Raw genomic sequence first — 18,339 nt, forward strand, 5'->3', positions numbered from 1 at the left:
TGCCAAAATATTCCAAAAACAAATTGTTATCAATGACCCAGTCATTTATGAAGTGAAACATTATTTGGCAGCAGGCAGTCGATTGTCGGAACATCTACTTTAAAACTCTAAGGCCTACAATTTTTTCGAATTTATTTTGAATATTTTTGTTTGCATTATGGTTTGATCCACTCAAGGTAAAATTCTGCACATGCTTTTTAGCTCACCAGTCAGGTGATCTTATTTATTTTGTTAGGACCGTGCAACCAAACTAGGCGCACTCTAGCACGTTGTCACGTTGAGGACCCCAGCCCCTCACTTTTGGGCGTGTGTCTACATCAGGGATGTCAAAGTCAAATACACCAAGGGCCAAAAAACCAAATTTGCTACAAGCCGAGGGCCGGACTGGTTCAATGTTTATTAAAACATATTGAAATGATTGCACATAGCCTATTGAACCAAGACCTAACACAGTGTATATTATTTAATGTTTAAATGAATAAAGCAATATTTTCTTATGGATCTGTCATTTTTTGTCATTAAACATTTTTCGAAAGGGAAACAGATAAAAGCAAACTTCCTTCAAAGAAAAATCACATGTCCTATACATTAAATGAATAAAGCAATATTTTGTTATGGCTCTGTCAGTAACTTCTTGTCTTTGTCTGTGTGTTTCTGAGACGTTTGATAGTGCATTCTTGGATTATAATCTTTCATTACAGCCAAACTTTCTCCACACAGAAGACACACAGGTTTACCTTTTACCTCCGTGAACATGTACTCTGCCTCCCACCTGGCTTGAAACCCCCTGTTCTCAGTGTCCACCTTACGTTTAGCCATTTTTGAGGAGGGGGATAGCTGAACGTTGATATCTGCTCTGACTGCTGATTTAGGTTTATACTGTGACGAAGCCAAGAAGGAGGTCGGATGCGGGTAGCTCATTTTCGTGTAGTTTATTTGGGAAAATCAACAGTGCAGTCTTTTTGCTCTTTTAGGCTGCACTGAGGACGCACCAAGCTTTGCTCTTGCAGTTGCACTAAGCACACACTACTGTACACACATACGCACTCGCGTCCACACTCCTACTGAACGTCAGGGACCGAGGGTCCGAACATGTAACTCACAGAGCATCATGGGAGTCGTGGATACTCCGCCCCCTTACTATACCCGCCCAATCACAGAACAACAATAACACCCTTGCGACGCTACAATACTTTCGCGAGTACATAGTGCGCGACTCCGAATTTTAATGTTGCTTTGTGTTGCAGGTTTGAAAAGTGCTGGAATTTAGGCTAAAGTAGCCTACTTGAAAATGCTTGAAATTGTAACTACTTCGTTTCACAACAAATATCTATCTGACTGAACAGTTATTATCTTGTATTACGTTAACAAATACGAGCCTCTTGTAATTCCAGAACGAAACATGAGAGAACGCGAAGACGTTAAGTTTGGGCGTTTTGAAAATAAACAACCATTAAATAATGTGATAAAAAGCGAATTATTTCGAATCATTTCGAGTATATGTATAAATATTTAACTTAAATAAGTTTAACGTGCTGGGAAATATTGAAATGGACCTTTAAAGTGACGTACAAGTGCTTGAATTCCACCTTGTAAAGGTGTATGAACCCTGCAAACATGACTTTGTTCATTGCGCTGAGGCGCGAAGTTATAAAATTCTAGAGGTGCACGACCTCGCGAATCGACAGCGCGCGAGACCCTCGCGCACGGGCGGAGCCACTGCGATTACGTCATTTTCGCCGCGCGGACCTTCGCGACGCGACTTGTATTTTGCGACTTTTGAACATGTCTGGTATGCATAATGTTTTGTAGGTTTAAGCAAGAACCTGCTCAATGTGATATATTTATGTTCTGTTTATTTATTCTTGTTTATCAGTGATCACAATTTACATGTCATTACATTCTATGATTATTTGAAGACATTAAGATGCATGTCACGCATTCAAACATACAAGAAAAGACAAATTTTAAACACAATAGTTGAAGAAATATGTTTGATTGAAAAAATATTTCGTTTTAACATTGAAAAAAAAAGCATTAAAAGTAGGTTTGTCATTTACAAGTAATTGATTGTATGGCATTGTCCCCTAATACAGAAATGCAGTGTAAGCAATTTAAGGCCATTTAAGGTCATATAAAGATCTCTTGATGTTTTCTTACTTTTCTCCACAACTCTAAGCAGTAGGTGTTAGTACATGGAGATTTCTTCTCCATTGGAGTAGATGAGATGGCTGTTGCGGTTCGTAGGCTGATTCCTGTCTTTGCAAACATTCCACAGCAACTTCTTCAAGTGGTTTCTGAACTTTATCCCCATAAAGACATAAAACACGGGATTCAGGCAACAGTGAGAGAAGGCCACCAATCGTGAGATGTAAAAAACGTAGTCCACGATAGTGCTAAAGCTGCATTCGTTAAAAGGGGCCACTTCCCACGAAATCAAGGAGTCAAGGAAGCTGGCCACATTGTAAGGTGCCCAGCCCAGGAAGAACACCACCACAATGCAGAGAATAAGCCGGATGGTCTTACGACGCGTGTGGGACGTGGGTCTGAGCAAGCGCTGGAGAATGTGGACATAGCAAAAACTTATGGTGACGAAGGCTGTGAGAAAGAAGAAGTTTTGCTGGTAGGTGCTGACCAACTTCCAGTTGATGTTGCTGTAGTCACATAAAAATTTGTTTTCGTGGTCTACAAGGGTGCTGAAGATGACGTGAGGTGTTGCTGCCAAGACGCTCAGCAGCCAGATGACTGCTGAGGTCACGGTGGCGTGGAATGACCTCCGGTTCAAAACGACAGACAAGGGGTGAACCACGGCCATGTAACGATGAACCGTCATCACAGTTAAAAAGATCGTGCTGCTGTAGAATCCCACAAAGAATATGAAGCTGGCTGCTTTACAGACAGGCTCCCCGAGCAACCAGCCTTGGGAGGAGGTGTAGAAAGACACCCAGACAGGTAAGCCAATGGTGAAGACCAGGTCGGAGATGGCCAGGTTCAGGAGGAAGGTATTGGTCATGGATTTTAGGTTCTCGTATTTGATCAGGATCCACAAGACCAGCACGTTACCCACACAGCTGAACATGATGACCACCGTGAAGAAGACCGGAGTGACGGCCGCATCAAACAATGTCACTTCAGTCTTATTGCATACATCATCATCATACTCGGGATAATCATAGGTTGTGGAAGTCTCATTTGCAGAATCATCCATGCTGAGGAAAAAAAAATACATGGTTAAAAATCTTCTAAAAAAATTAACTAGGAAAGAACACATTAATACTTGTAAAAACAAATGAAAACACTTGTTTTTTGCAAAAATTATCATTTCAAAAATTATACCTTTTTATAGCAAGGTAGGACAGATTGAACGCAGATAATATATTACTGTACTCCTAAAGTATTATAAATGATTCACAATATTAAAGGAAGGAAATAAAATGATCTATCTGTAAGATAATTTCATTTGTTACAACACTTAATATTAGTAAAAACTACTAAAATGTATGAAAAAGGGGGAATAAACTTTTATTCCCTATACTTTATAGCAATCTAGTGTACACAACAGAAAAGAGGCCTGTATATTAAGACAAACTGAAAGAGTATTATAGTACGAGAGTATTATAAAGAGAGTATTATAGTTTATTCTTTGATTTTTCCTACCTTAGGTAAAAAGTTCCAAAATGTTATCCAGAACTGGTGTGTTACTTTAAGGTTGTAATAAATTGAGTACCGATACCTGCATCAACTCTCTTATGAAACCCTTTTTTACAGGCACTGTTCCCAATTCTACATAAAAAAATTGACCAACCCATTTCACAGTGAAAACATGAAGAAATGGATCCTAAATTTTGTTGATTTTGTTTGCTAGTATGAAACAGGCCATGTTGCTTCTGCTGCCTTTGATGCAAGAAACCCATTCAGTTTTTGCTTTTCAAAGAAAACACTTTAAAATTAGTTTAATGGTCCATAGCTAAAACATTGATGGATTTAACAATAGATTCACTCAAGATTCAGAATTTATATCGCCATGCCAAGTTGGTTGGAATTTACCTTAGTGGGTTCAGCAGTTCAGACTGTGATAACAGACACCACTATTGCTGCTGTGTTATATGGACTGCATACAATGAATCACACACTCAAGCATGATATTAATTTACAGTGGGCAGCATGCACAAGAGAAGGGTTACCCCTGAATCCTCAACTATTTTAAATAGATTAAATTACTGAAGAGGTGTTGAACAACATGCTAGCTGTGTGTTGGTCCCTTTATGTCGATTTTTTAAAGGTTTTCCCTCATTCGCTCCATGTAAGTAAGATACTAGAACAGATACTAGATAGTTCTGTACCAATGACCTTTCAGACAGAACACTCAGTTCCTTCGGTTTATGGTGGAGAGGACGAGCATGTTTTCTGTCTGCTCTCCAAAAGGTTATAATCTGCCTCAAAACTGGAACATTTTCAAGCTAGTGCAAGAAAAAACACCTTGGAGGGCTTTTAAAATAGTATAACTTACATATTATTCCTATTTTTGAGAAGCTGGGATGATTGTTCCAAGAAGGCTATACACAGTTTACACTTCCTGGCCATTAATAATCAGGGGTCATCTTCATTAAGTTTTTTCAGTATGTATGTTCGTTAGAATGAGAAATTATAAGTCAGATATCAAAGACCAGCCAGAGACCTGCAGAGTTTGCCCAGAATTGATTTCACTTACAATATCTGATACTGTTTTTAACTTGTTTCTTGTCCTCTGTTAAGTGTCCAACCCATCGATTGGTACAATACAGGAGTACAATGTAGTACAAATTTAGGAGCAACTAAAAAATACCAAAATATTCCAAAAACAAATTGTTATCAATGACCCAGTCATTTATGAAGTGAAACATTATTTGGCAGTAGGCAGTCGATTGTCGGAACATCTACTTTAAAACTCCAAGGCCTACAATTTTTTCGAATTTATTTTGAATATTTTTGTTTGCATGGTTTGATCCACTCAAGGTAAAATTCTGCACATGCTTTTTAGCTCACCAGTCAGGTGATCTTATTTATTTTGTTAGGACCGTGCAACCAAACTATGCGCACTCTAGCACGTGTTTGTAATATAACTCTGTATCTGATTTGGTCATTGGACTGTCAGTCAACACGAACTCCCGCCTCCACCAGCGTCAGCATGCTTGTTCCAGCTGTAAACTTATCGATTCGGAAGACCTGTCTCTCGGAAACACAGTATGTTTACACTTGACATTTAAGATTTTCCGTGTACCTTATCGATTGTTTGTGTCCTCTACTGATAATTCGCGAAGAGAGTAAATGTGTTTAGTTATTTTCCCTGAACTGTTAAGTGTAATGTACTCAGATGTAACTAAAGGGCACTGACAATGTACATATAGTTGTTAGATTTTAGTTTCACTATTCTGAGACTACGCATCCTGCCCTGGGAGGCATAACACAGAGTGACGTGGACCGCAACCTCTCAGACGCCCCCGGTCATCCCCGCTTGTGTCTGTAACGTTGAAAGTTGTTCTTTCGGATGTCAGTCTCTTTATTGGTGTTTTGATAGTGCGTATTCATAATCGTTTTGGCCAGTTCAATGTATGTTTATTTGAGTATGTTTATGAGTGTGACAGTTACGATCGAAGTTTCTAATAGACCGTCTGATATCTGTTGTTAATGCTGTGTATGAATGGACTCACCCCTCCCTTAAACCCAACTTGTGTATTTCTTATATAGGCCTATATGTATTTCTGTATTTCTTATATATTTATTCTGTATTTCTTATTTCCCTTAAATCCCCTTCTGTATTTCCTTCATACAGTGTGGCGACACTAAACCACCTTTGTCTGCCTGCTTCACCATGGCATCAGTGACAGTTGGCGAGAATCAGCTTCAGAGGATAATCAGAGACCTACATGGTATCCTAACTCTGCACACACAGCCATGTCTTTCGGGGGACTCCGTTCAATATATTTTGTCCCCAGATGAGCCTAAACATTTGCACAAACAGCATCTGACAGAACCTGTGGATGTTTTTACTATACACATTTAATAATACAGGAGCTAGTGTCACTTTGAACCCACTCCCCCCTTTAAATTTGGGCATTGACAGCCGAGCACAGGGCCTTATGAGGTGTGGTTGTTGAAACTAAGATGTCTGTATTTTCCCCGTGGAGATGCAGTGGCAGAATTGAGCAGGGAACATGAGGAGACCGGGGAGCCAGTAACAGACGACAGCTCCAGTCTTCACAAGTTCTGCTACAAACTAGAATACCTTCTGCAAGTATGACAACCATTATCAGTGTTGGGAACGTTACTTTAAAAAAGTAATTAGTTGTAGTTACTCACTACTTGTTCAAAAAAGTAACTGAATTAGTAACTGAATTACTCTATAATAAAAGGGAAAGTAACTATTTGCGTTAGTTAAAAAAAGGTTATATGCCAATTAATTAAGTTTTTTTTTTTAAGCAGTTTTCAGTCAGTTGAAATGAGTAGATCAGAAAATTGTTTAATTTTTTATATTTATTGCACATCCACAGACCAGTGCAGGATAAAATCGTTAAAAAATCCCAAATCTTTGAAAAAAAAAAGCAAAAGTAAACAGTTACACTATATAAAGTGCATTTACATCTATCAAATTAAATTAAATTCTCTCAACCTGAGACAACTGGTTTGTTTACAACAGAAGTAAACTTAACAATAAAACCTCTATTCTTAATTAAATAAATCAAATACCCAGTCTGGTAGACATTCAGGAACTTAAAGTATTTTCTTAAATAATGTTTATATCGCCTTGAAAATTCTAGTTTTCTTCGGCTTGCACCTGACGCCATTTCGGCCTCTTCTCCGTTTGTGTCGTGTCACGCGCGGCCCGCGTGTAAAAACACTGGCTCTGATTGGCTATCATAACGCTGCCTTAGCCAATCGCTTACTGACTTGTTAAGTTTAAACAGGTGTTACACCGAGAACTGTGACCTATCGGGATCTGTTACTCCTCACTAGCCTGGGCAGCGGTCCGCTCGCATTAGTATATCAATATATAATAACGCACAGCTTTTAATGACCAGTAACGTAAACGGCAACACATTCGCAACACTGACCATTATACCCACAACCATTTACAAACTATTAGTAAATTGGTAGTGAAATATGCCTTAAGGTTTGGATTTGAGTGAAGTAGGTACAGCCTCTTTGTATTTGTCTATCATGTGGTGGTTTGGGAACCCTTTGCTTAACCTTTTGGAATCATTTGATCAATTTGATTTCATCTTTGTAGTATGACCAAAAAGCGAAAGCTACATTTTTGGGGAGCAGGAAAGACTACTGGGACTATTTCTGTGACTGCCTGGCCAAAGTGAAAGGGACCAACGATGGTATCCGCTTTGTCAAGTCTATCTCTGAGGTAATCTTCACACACACCCACCCACACACACACACACACACACACACACACACACACACACACACACACAGGTTCACTGTCTAGCTCTCATTTTTGTTAAGTGATCACAAAAGAATCAATAACTTTGAAACATACTTCTGCTATTACTGAACCAGACCTTAAAGTGTACCTCATAATTCGTTTTTTAACACAAACATCACATTTATGTTCACGGGTATTAATGTTAACAAGGTTTTTCTGAGGTAAGAAAATGTCATTTGATGTTAAAAGGTTAGCAGCTACATGAAAGTTCTGATCTAGCTAAGCCAGTAGCTAAGGTGTTGGGGTTTTGGGTCAGAGGGGAAGGTGTTAATTTCACTTTCCTTATAGCTTGCTATGGCCCTGCAGACACTCAACTAGAGAAGGCTGTGGTCAGGCATTTCTGTACTCGTGCACAACTGCTCTGAAGATATCTTGTTGTGTTACTCTTTCTTTGATTACTGCTTTTGTAGTTTTTTTTTCTTCTTGGTTTCTACAATTTTCTCATGTTTCTCTGCACTTCACCATGGCACGCTAACAAGGAAGTCACGAGAGTATGGATCCTGCATGCTAGCTGTTAGTATAATGAGAGAGCTTAAGGAGTGAAAGGCTAGCAAAGAATCTAGAGAGCATGACGTGGTCTGTCTACAATCACAACGCAAAGAATGTTGATCTGGCAGTCACATCATGCCTTTAGGTGTTGTTGTCATGCCTTTAGGTGTTTAGATGTTTTCAAGACACAAGCAGTCATTGCGGTGTTTTCTAATACGTCTGACTGTAGGTCAAATATTCTGACTGTAGGTGAAAACCATACAGTGTAGTAGCTTAACAAGCAAGTATACTATGTATACTTTACTGTGTGTGTATGTGTAAACTACGCTGGCAGACCAAAGACCTTAGAACCGTAAAAAGTTGGCATACTTCATTGTGTACTCTGTGAGTAAACTTTGAAGTCTCTGGTTTGACACCTTTTGTTTAGGGACTCCTGAGATGTGTAGGAGAGCAGAAGAGCCACCACAGAGCCCCCTTTTAAAGACACACACAGATCCTGACAGGATGACTGAGAACTTTCAGTGAGATGCCTTAGTATCAAAAGTACATGACAAAGTGAACATTTTCCATAGTTTGCTGTGTGGGTGTTATTGTTCACCTGCTGTGTGGCAGTCCCATCTGCCAACCGTGTGCTTTAATTTAGTAATTTACTGTAATCTAACCATCTGCAGTGCTACTGGGTGTGAGTGAGTCACACTTTCTCAATGAATTGATGCTCAGTAATCTGGAAATTCAGGTGAAAACTTTTAACCTCTAAAACGGCTTTGTGTTTTTAATTAGCTACATTCATGGGTAAAATGAAATGACTCCCTCTTTCAAGTGTAGAATTTTTTTTTCTCAATAAATGAATAACAGTTATATTTATCTTCTATAAACAGATTACCTCAGATGATGACAAAAAAGACTCAACATGTTATTAATATGCAGTTATTTGGTCCAAAAAACTAAACCAACATTCAGATGTGTAACAGGCTGCAGTGACACTCTTGCACACTGACATAGTTCAATGTGTTCTGTGCAGCTTCAGGCCACTATGAAGTGAATCTTGTTAAAAAGTTGGTATCAGCTCACATGAAATGATTATCGATCATTTGTTTTGTATTTCACAGTTGAAGACATCTCTGGGGAAAGGGCGGGCCTTCATTCGCTACTGTCTGGTACACCAGCGACTCGCAGACACGCTTCAGCAATGCCTCATGAACCAAAGAGTCACTTGGTAGGAGAACGGAAACCATAAATGTCCACTGTCGCACCCGAATGATTTTAAATGTGTGCTAGAGGAAGATATTAGATATTTTGTCTGAGGTACCTAGAAGATAAAGTATTGTCTGAGGTACCTAGAGAATAAAGTATTGTCTGATGCAACTAGAGAAAGATAATGTATTGTCTGAGGTAGCTAGAGGATAATGTGTTGTCTGATGCAGCTAGAGGAAGATATATTGTCTGAGGTAGCTAGATGATAGTGTATTGTCTGAGGTAGCTAGATGATAGTGGGCAGGCATGGCCTGGTGGTTAGGGAACTGGTCTTGTGACCGGAGGGTCATGGCTTCGATTCCCAGACCTGAGGCCATGACTGAGGTGCCCCTGAGCAAGGTCCTTAACCCTCAATTGCTCACTTGTATAAAAAATTAGATAAAAATGTAAGTCGCTCTGGATAAGGGCGTCTGCCAAATGCCATAAATGTAAATGTAAATATTGTATTGTCTGAGGAAGCTAGAGGATAATGTATTGTCTGATGCAGCTAGAGGAAGATATATTGTCTGAGGTAGCTAGAGGATAATATATTGTCTGAGGTAGTTAGAGGATAATGTATTGTCTTAGGTAGTTAGAGGATAATGTATTGTCTGAGGTAGCTAGAGGATAATGTGTTGTCTGAGGTAGCTAGAGGATAATGTGTTGTCTGAGGTAGCTAAAGGATAATGTGTTGTCTGAGGTAGCTAGAGGATAGTGTTTTGTCTGAGGTAGCTAGAGGATAGTGTTTTGTCTGAGGTACCTAGAGGATAATGTATTGTCTGAGGTAGCTAAAGGATAATGTGTTGTCTGAGGTAGCTAAAGGATAATGTGTTGTCTGAGGTAGCTAGAGGATAATATATTGTCTGAGGTAGCTAGAGGATAATGTATTGTCTGAGGTAGCTAGAGGATAATGTATTGTCTGAGGTAGCTAGAGGATAATGTATTGTCTGAGGTAGCTAGAGGATAGTGTATTGTCTGAGGTAGCTAGAGGATAGTGTATTGTCTGAGGTAGCTAGAGGATAATGTATTGTCTGAGGTAGCTAGAGGATAATGTGTTGTTTGAGTTTAGCAATTTGTGACAGCAGTAGGCACCAAAAGCAGTCTATGAATCTTTGTTCTATGCTGGGAAACCATTTCTTATTTTGAAAGGTGAAACATGAAACCAGCTATATAATTATAATTTTTTTTTACCATCTTGTGACTGGTTATGTAAACGGGTACAGTACTCATCACAAAGACCACTGCATCCGCCCTGTCGAATCAAACGCCGAACTGAAAGTTGTCATTAGACTGTTATGAGGAAGTGGAACATGCTGAAGGGAAAGAGATGCAGATTCTGGAAAGGAAGTTATGTAAAAAAATCCTTCTGCGTTTCAAGTAAAGGTCCCTCTCCAAAGGACCCCTTAAAAAGCAACCATGCCATTGTTTTTCTGTGGTATATTTTTAAGGTTAATTTTTTCATCAGCTGAGCCTGCTGCCAACACCTGAACTTTATTAGAATTTTACAAAGATGATAACCCTGAATGCAAATGCAAAGTAAAAACAAATAATTAATGTAGTGAAAAGGTACAATATTCTGATGCAATTGTGCATAAGCAGTAAAATACTGATTTAAAAAATTTTACAGAAATTTGTCAATTTTTGTTCTTTTAATATCTGCGTAGATTTAACACAGTTGAAATGGGCCAAAAAAGTGTTGTGTGTTGTGAAAGCTTATGGTGCTGAATATTACATCGGAACGTGGCTGCATTAGCGTCCTCCCTCTTCCTCGCTTGGGTTTTACTTCCGTCTGTAGGAGATCTCTCTTCCTCTCTTGGAAGTGACTAGTTAAACCTGTTTGTGTCTGAGTGTCAGTATTTTAAGTCACATTTGTATGTTCATCACATAGCTCCTTATCTCACAATGTATTTTGTTATGCAGTGATTGGCTGGTGTGTTTATTTCCCATGCAATGATTGGTTGATACTTCTTCTCTTCATGCAGTGATTGGTTGATACTTCTTCTCTTCATGCAGTGACTGGTACTATGCCCGCAGTCCCTTTCTGAAATCCCACCTCAACGTTGACATAATCAATCACCTCTACGCGCTGAATGAGATCCAGTTTGATGTGGCATCCAGAGGATATGATCTCGACTCTGAGTGGCCTACTTTTGCCAGGTTATCCAGATATTCACTTCCTAAAGACACACGTGCACTGTAAATGTATATTTACATTGCTGCTTGAAAGTTTGTGAACCACCCAAGCATGGTCTAAAAACAAAATTTTAAATAATCTTATGTAATGAACATCCAAATCTCAGTTTGTAACGCAGACCTTCCAAATAAGGGACACACAGAAAGAAAGATTTTCATTATTTATTCAACAAAAGTAATTTCTCTCTCAAAAACCCGAAAATATGCAAAGTGCAAAAGTATGTGAACTATTCTAGTTTGTAGATTATGGCACCCATTACAGCCTTTACTATGTACAGCCGTTACTTCAAACAAACATCTTCTGTCACCAACATGTGCTTCGTATCTGCTTTTGGGGATATTTGCCCACTCCTCCTTGCAGAACTCCGCCATTTGAGAGAGGAACATCTGGAATGTACCGCCCACATCAGATCTTGCCACAGGGACTGGGCCAATCCAGAGTACAAATCTTCTCTCTTAAGCCATTCATTGGTAATTTTGCTGGAATGCTTCGTTGTCATTGGATAATCCAATTCGTGACTGATGGCAGGAGATTTTGGTCAATAATTTGTTGATAGGTCTGGTAATTGATGGTTCCCTGGATAACATGGAGTCGTCCAGATCCAGAGGTAGAAACGCATGTCCAAACCTTCACGTTTTCACCACCATGCTTCACCGTTCCTCTCTTTATATGCAGTGTTGATTTTTCTCCAAACATGACATCTGTGGCTAAATTCAAATCTTGGACTCATCTGTCCAGAGATGTCCAGAAAGCATCTGGTTTGTCCAAGTGCTTTCCAGCAAAGTTTAAACAGGTTTTTAAAAGTTTTTTGAGAGCTTCTAGCAAGTCTCCCATGAATCCCATGTCTATATATTTTTTGCCTGATTGTAGACGCATGTATGTTTATCCCATGCTGTCTTACAGTGGATGGATGGTGTGTTAGCAGGTGCTTTATGAAGTTTGATGTGGTAGTTCCAGTGTTTATCATTTGTTTTCCACATTCTTTACCATCCTTCGGTGATGTCCATGGACTTTTTTTAACTGCCTATAGCCTCCCTTTAAAGGCTCCATGTACAACACTCCAGCTGAAGCCATTCCACCCTCGATTTTTTACATTTGACGCTTCTCTTCGATTACCTGCTCGCGATACGCGGATGCTGTGATATGTCACAAGAAAAGGGGCTGCGTCCCAAATCACAGAAACAGAAGTACAGGATAATGGCATCGTAAACACACCAAGTATTTTTTTTTCTATAACTTTCGCACACAGCGTCTTATTCAAGAGTTATTTTGGACGAGTCCTATTCAAGTCTAGACTAATTAGGGATGAGTTTGAAGTCAAGTCTGAAGTATTTTTCTAATTGTTTTGACTCACAACTCTCACTCACGTGTCTGGTTTCTGGACTTTTACCTAATTGACTTTACCAATGCAACTGTGGTTCATTTACTTTTCCGCATGTTCTGATTTCATGTTTCATATTGTCTGCTGGCAACTCACACATTTCCCTCAGAACCAGTAAATGGAATTGATGAACACAAACCTGATATTTCATGTGCAGAAATAAAATAAGATCAAATAAGAGAATTGTGGTAAAATAACAGAAAAATCTAAACTACTTAAGAAGTTCACAAACTTTCAAGCATATATATATATTTTTTGTTGGCTATACTAACATCCTATACTAATGCTATACTACATGCAAGTATACTATAATATACTACACACACACACACACACACACACACACACACAGACACATACACTATGTGGTTACTGCAACCTTTATGTAACCCTCATGTAACCCTTTGTAATCAAGTGATATACTGTCACAGGGCTCCATCCTCAGCTTCACACCTTTTTGCTGCGCCTTCCGCTCACTTTACAAGTAGTTCTTCTTTGCTTATGACCACTTCCTGTTCTAATCGTAAACAAAAGTTTGTGCTGCTGTTGTTATTGCTTAAAAAGCAACCTGCTCATGCAGATGTTATCGCTGCCGTGTTGAAGGCCAAAACTGATGCTAGGTCAGAACCCTAGATGGAAATATAGGTACCTTACAAGGAACGTTTCTTTACTGAAGCCTGTTGTCTTCTGAAACTGTAGGAGAACGCTGGGATCATCTACACACATGTGGAGACCCCCCAGCCGCTGTTCCAGTGTCAGCAGCCTGGTGAGCAGTTGTTCACAGCTTCACCTCATCCACAGCTGCACTCAGTTCATCAAAAGCACACCTTACTACACGGCCTTGTCTGGGAGTCTGGGGATCTCTGGGATATTATGTGTTTGCATGTTACAGCCTGCATGTTACAGTTTGGGTGTCTTAAGTATATCCGTCACATGCTTGCGAATAGTGCAGTGATTGTTTTTCCTGATCGCCAGGAGTTGACGGATCAAATTTGAAGTCCATGGTCAGGGGTTCAAGAGATTAAAAGCTCTTAGGGTAGAATGACCTAATTCCATTCCCCATGATGCAAGAAAGAAGGTCACCTATATAGCTTAGAGATGTTACTCTCTCCTGTTCTATGTGGTGGTTGGCCTCGTTACCTTCTCAGGTTGGGAAATCATGTGATGGGGGTCACCTGTCTAGAGGGTTGGGCAAAATTGGGTGAACCATGTATTATATGTGCATATATAATATTCATGCAAATATTGGATGTTTATTGGACTTTAGCTAAAGGAATATTATTTTTTACTTTTCTTTTGTCCTTTTTGTTTGGTTTTTTCCAGCCAGCCCAGGAGTTTCTCCCAGACTTTGGTAGCAATTTGCTTGGTGATCTGGGAGAACTGGGAGAACTGGGAGAACTCTCTTGTAGCGGAGTGGACGAACTGCGTGCCGAACTCGACCAGTCAGAGCTACGGCAGCAACATCTTCTAAAGGAGGTTCATGTTCTCACCGATGAAGCCGCAGAGTTAAGGCGTGAGGTCGGGGATCTCCAAGGGAAGCTGCGCGCTTCTGAGAACGTCGATCAGAAGCCGCACAAGGAAATCGACCAATCATCCGTCTCGTTCCAGACGCACGAAACTGGGCAGGCCAATGGGGAGTGGACAGGAAGTGCGCAGCCTATGACGAAGGAACCGGTGGCCATGAAGGAGATCGAGGAGAGACTTGCGGAGGTGCAGGCAACCCTGGAGAAAGAGAGAACTGGTGCACTGCAGCAGGCCAGTGAACTACAAGCGGCCGTTAAGAACCTCGAGGAAGCGTTAGCTCTTAAGGAGCAGGAGGCCGCGGACCTGCAAGTCCAACTGCAGGACGTGCAGAAGTCGATAGAGGAGACGGAGAAGCAGGTGGAGGAGATGAAGAGGAGAGAGCAAAAGGGACGAGAGGAGTTGCACCAAAGAGACGGTCAGATCTCATCTTTGCAAGAGCAGCTTAAGGTGAAGGAAACAGAGCTTTCCATTGGCGCTGTGAAGATCCAGCAGCTGGAGAAAGAAAGCCAAAGACTCTCTGGACACAACCAAAGCCAGGACAAGAAGCTGGAGGAGTACAAAACTCAGTGTTCCGATCTAATGGAGATAAACGCCAAGTTGCTTCATACGGTCAAGAGGGCAGAGGAGAGCGGCATGGAGCTCTCCAAGAGCAAGGCAGCGTTGGAGAGAGAACTAGCCATTTTAAAAGGCTCTGAGAAGATGTCCCTGGAAGAGATGGTAGAGGAGGAGAATGTGGAGGAGAGCATGCAAAAAGCCCAGATGAAGAGTGAGGCTAGGGAAGTAGAGGTAGGGATGTTGGAGAACAAGAGTAAGCTTCAGGATGCTGTGAAAGAGAAGCATGAGGAGCTTGACGTTGGACCAAAGACCACGGAGGCCGAGACAGGGTCTAATCCACACTTGAACGCTGTGGAAGATAAAGTGCAGGCAGACAAAAGTGAAGACCTCCGTGCCACCCAGCACTTTGAGACAGGAGACGGCTCATCTAGGCTCGCTCTGGCTGAAGCCCAACTAGACCTGAACATGAAGGAGGTTTGCAGGCTCCAGGAGGAGGTTTTGGATCTACGAGGTCTTCTCCAGGTGAGCACGGATGAAAAGATCAAGATCCAGGCACTGCAGGAGGTGACCGAGGCCTCCAGGCGAGACCTCCACAGCCTGTGTGAGGAGCTCAAGGCCCAAGCGGAGGAGCTGAACCGGAAGCATGTAGAGGAGCTCCTGGTCTGCAGGGAGAGGGAAGAGGCGATTGCAACGGAGCGGGACTGCGAAGCCCGTACTCGAGGGAACCTCCAAGCTCAGGTGGCTTCCATGCAAGAGGAGCTCGACGTGCTGAAATTTCAGGACAACGCCGTGGCTCTAGAGAACGCAGAGGCTCGCGAGACACTGCACAGAGCCAACACCGAGATCGCCGAACTGGGCGTCCAGGTGTGTCTCCTGAGCAGGAACAAGGAGGAGCTCCTGGCCAAGCTGCAAGAGCTGGAGGAGGGGTCGCAGAAGGAGGCGCAGGCCCTCCGCGACAAGGCAGAGGCCCTGAGCAAGGACAACACCCGGCTCCTGGAGGAGCTGAAGCAGACGGAGGGGCTTCCCAAAGCCATGAAGGAGCTCCAGCAGAGGGTGGAGGAGCTGCAGGAGGAGGCAAAGAGCCTGAGGAAGGGCAACCAGAGAGAGACCAACGCTCTCCGGCTGCGGCTTGCCGAGCAGGCAACACAGCACGGCGGCGAGATGAAGGTGATTTATTTTCGTCGTTTCTAGATTCAGAATGCACGTCTAAGGAGAGGAAGAGGCGGAATTGACCGCGATGAGTCCTTGTACCGTGCATGCATGCAGGTTTTGAATGAGGAACTGCTCGGAGTGAAGTCTCAGATGGAGGCGGAGCGGGAGAAGGTGGTCACCCTGGAGACCAGGTTGGCCGAGCTGGAGGTATGTTTCCTCATACTCACCCGGAGTGACCACATGTGGTGCTGTCTAATCTGTAGTTGTGTATCCGCCACATACACCAGCAGAAGTATGTACCACAATATCGATGTAATTATAAATTGGTTATTTATCCTGCACATCGATTCATTTAAATGCATTTTTTAACTTATGTATAATGTAGGGCAGGGGTAATCAATTAAATCTTTCCGCGGTCCATTTTTGGCAGATAGCTCAGACCTTAGGTCCGGGTCCGCGGTGGCGAACGAAAGTTGTTGAGCGGGGGGGGGGGCGAACGTGTGGTGGCGAACGTAACACTCAAATGGCTGGTGAACGTAACACTCGTCTGAAAATAAATTCTCCGGTTTAAAATATAGTCTCCCGTTAAAAATTTTTTGGCATTTGGGTCCGTATCCAGTTAATCAGGAATGTGATTGGGTCCGGACAGGACGGCGTTCGGGTCCGGATCCGGACCGCGGTCCGCCATTTGGTGATACCTGATGTAGGGTGTAACATACAGAGATCTATATGATTAGCTGTAAGACTGACTGACACTGATGCTGAGTTCAGGGACAAGTTATACTGCAGTATTGTAATAATGGATTTTCCTCCTGGCAAAAAAAACAACTAATTCCAGAATATCAGAATTCTTCACTTCTTCTTTTTTGTTAGACACAGGTTAGACACAAATGTATAAACATGTATATCACACCATTACATTGTCATAATCATCTTAAGTTTCTAACTATATAACTAAAGTATTTTTTAAATCTAAAACTGCTATGGAGAGGCTGTGTGTATTTTGTGTGTTTGTTGAAGGCCAGTAACAGGACCTACTGTCAGATGATTGAGGAGAAAAATGGCAGGATTTCCAGTTATGAAACGTTGCTTCTCCAGAAAGAGGAACAACTCAATCAAATGAAAGTGGGCTGGTCAAAGTGAGACACTTTCATGGTGCTCGAATGCAAAGCCACAACTGAGTAATGACGTGTGTGTGGTGTTTGGGCACTCCCTCATTCATGGTGTTGTGTTAGGTCTCAGGAAGAATTTGCCCTCGCCCAGAAAGCCTGCCAGGAGAACCTGCAGAAAATTACCTTGGAGAAACAGACCTGCGATTTGAAGACGTCTGCAGAGATAGACGATCTCTACCGCACCAAGAAGAACTTGGAGGAGAGGCTTGTTGAACTCATTAGGTACCCACAATGCTGTATAAAAACATACACTCACACGTGAACACGTAAACACACATGTTTGTCTTCATGTCTAATCAGCCAATCACGTGGCAGTGGCGAAATAAAGGGATGCAGTCAAGAGTTTATGTTGAAATAGAGGAAAATTGAAATAGAGGAAAATTATGCGGTTGGTTTGAGTGTGTCTGCTGATCATCTGGGATTTTCATGTGTGACTCTCTCTATGATGCATAATCATTTGACAACCGCAAAAAACAGAACAATAAAACCATCCAGTGGGCATTGTCTGCTGGCACAGGCAAAATTGAGAGAGTTCTGGTTGGCTGATTTCTTTGGTGTGACAGGAAGTCTACATTAACTAAAATAACCAATCCTAACTTCCCACCTCTTTTGGCTTAGTAGTAGGAAGCAGGAAGTAGCAGGTAGCAGGAAGTAGGAAGAAGCAGGAAGTAGCAGGTAGCAGGAAGTAGTAGTAATACTACTTCACCTCAGTGACTCCGCTTTTTTCTTAAACCTTATTCATAAACTCCCATGTGTAGTTCATTTATCTTTGCTGTTATTACCCTTGGCGTAACGTCATTTGTGCACTGCCACATCGCCACCGCGTGTGTAAATATCGTTGATGACGTGCACCCGCCCGTGGCCACGACCGACCCGCTACGTGACGGCGACGTCCAGTGTGATGATGTACGATAGCACAACCCAGAGATGAGGCGTGCTGTGAGATGACGAAGCACAAGTCACCTCTGGTTTTATGACGACAATGAGTTCAGTTGTACGTCGGCGTGCATGTGGCTCACCGGCGGATTCACGGCGTGAATTCTGCTGTGTTTCTGCTGTGCTTTCTGATTGAATCATGTCATCCTTGACCATGCTACAAAGAACAGAGGCTGGTCTGTGAGCCAACATACCCTGTAATGGTGTGGTCTGTCTGTCTGTCTGTCTG

General features: G+C 41.8%; 2 protein-coding genes across 7 annotated transcripts in view; one reads left to right on the forward strand and one right to left on the reverse strand.

The window, feature by feature from the left end:
• Positions 1–1,865: 1,865 nt before the first annotated feature.
• On the reverse strand, positions 1,866–3,729 carry LOC143483251 (chemokine XC receptor 1-like). The gene is made up of 2 exons (XM_076982076.1): positions 3,658–3,729; positions 1,866–3,209 (listed from the first exon to the last, which is right to left on the reverse strand). The coding sequence occupies exon 2, from the start codon at positions 3,206–3,208 to the stop codon at positions 2,189–2,191; it is 1,020 nt and encodes a 339-aa protein (XP_076838191.1). The 5' UTR covers position 3,209; positions 3,658–3,729; the 3' UTR covers positions 1,866–2,188.
• Positions 3,730–5,144: 1,415 nt separating this feature from the next.
• fyco1b (FYVE and coiled-coil domain autophagy adaptor 1b) overlaps positions 5,145–18,339 on the forward strand; it is an 18,463-nt gene continuing 5,268 nt past the window's right edge. The window contains exons 1-11 of one of the 6 annotated variants that reach the window (XM_076981187.1): positions 5,145–5,223; positions 5,813–5,909; positions 6,168–6,274; positions 7,268–7,393; positions 9,073–9,179; positions 11,210–11,353; positions 13,471–13,537; positions 14,095–16,017; positions 16,117–16,209; positions 17,023–17,141; positions 17,238–17,396. In XM_076981187.1, the coding sequence (XP_076837302.1) occupies positions 5,852–5,909; positions 6,168–6,274; positions 7,268–7,393; positions 9,073–9,179; positions 11,210–11,353; positions 13,471–13,537; positions 14,095–16,017; positions 16,117–16,209; positions 17,023–17,141; positions 17,238–17,396 (2,903 nt within the window). In that variant the 5' untranslated portion in view covers positions 5,145–5,223; positions 5,813–5,851. The other 5 variants (XM_076981190.1, XM_076981191.1, XM_076981188.1 and 2 more) reach the window with 5 other exon arrangements.

Source organism: Brachyhypopomus gauderio, chromosome 19, assembly GCF_052324685.1.
Source record: "Brachyhypopomus gauderio isolate BG-103 chromosome 19, BGAUD_0.2, whole genome shotgun sequence".
NCBI classification, from domain to species: Eukaryota; Metazoa; Chordata; class Actinopteri; order Gymnotiformes; family Hypopomidae; genus Brachyhypopomus; species Brachyhypopomus gauderio.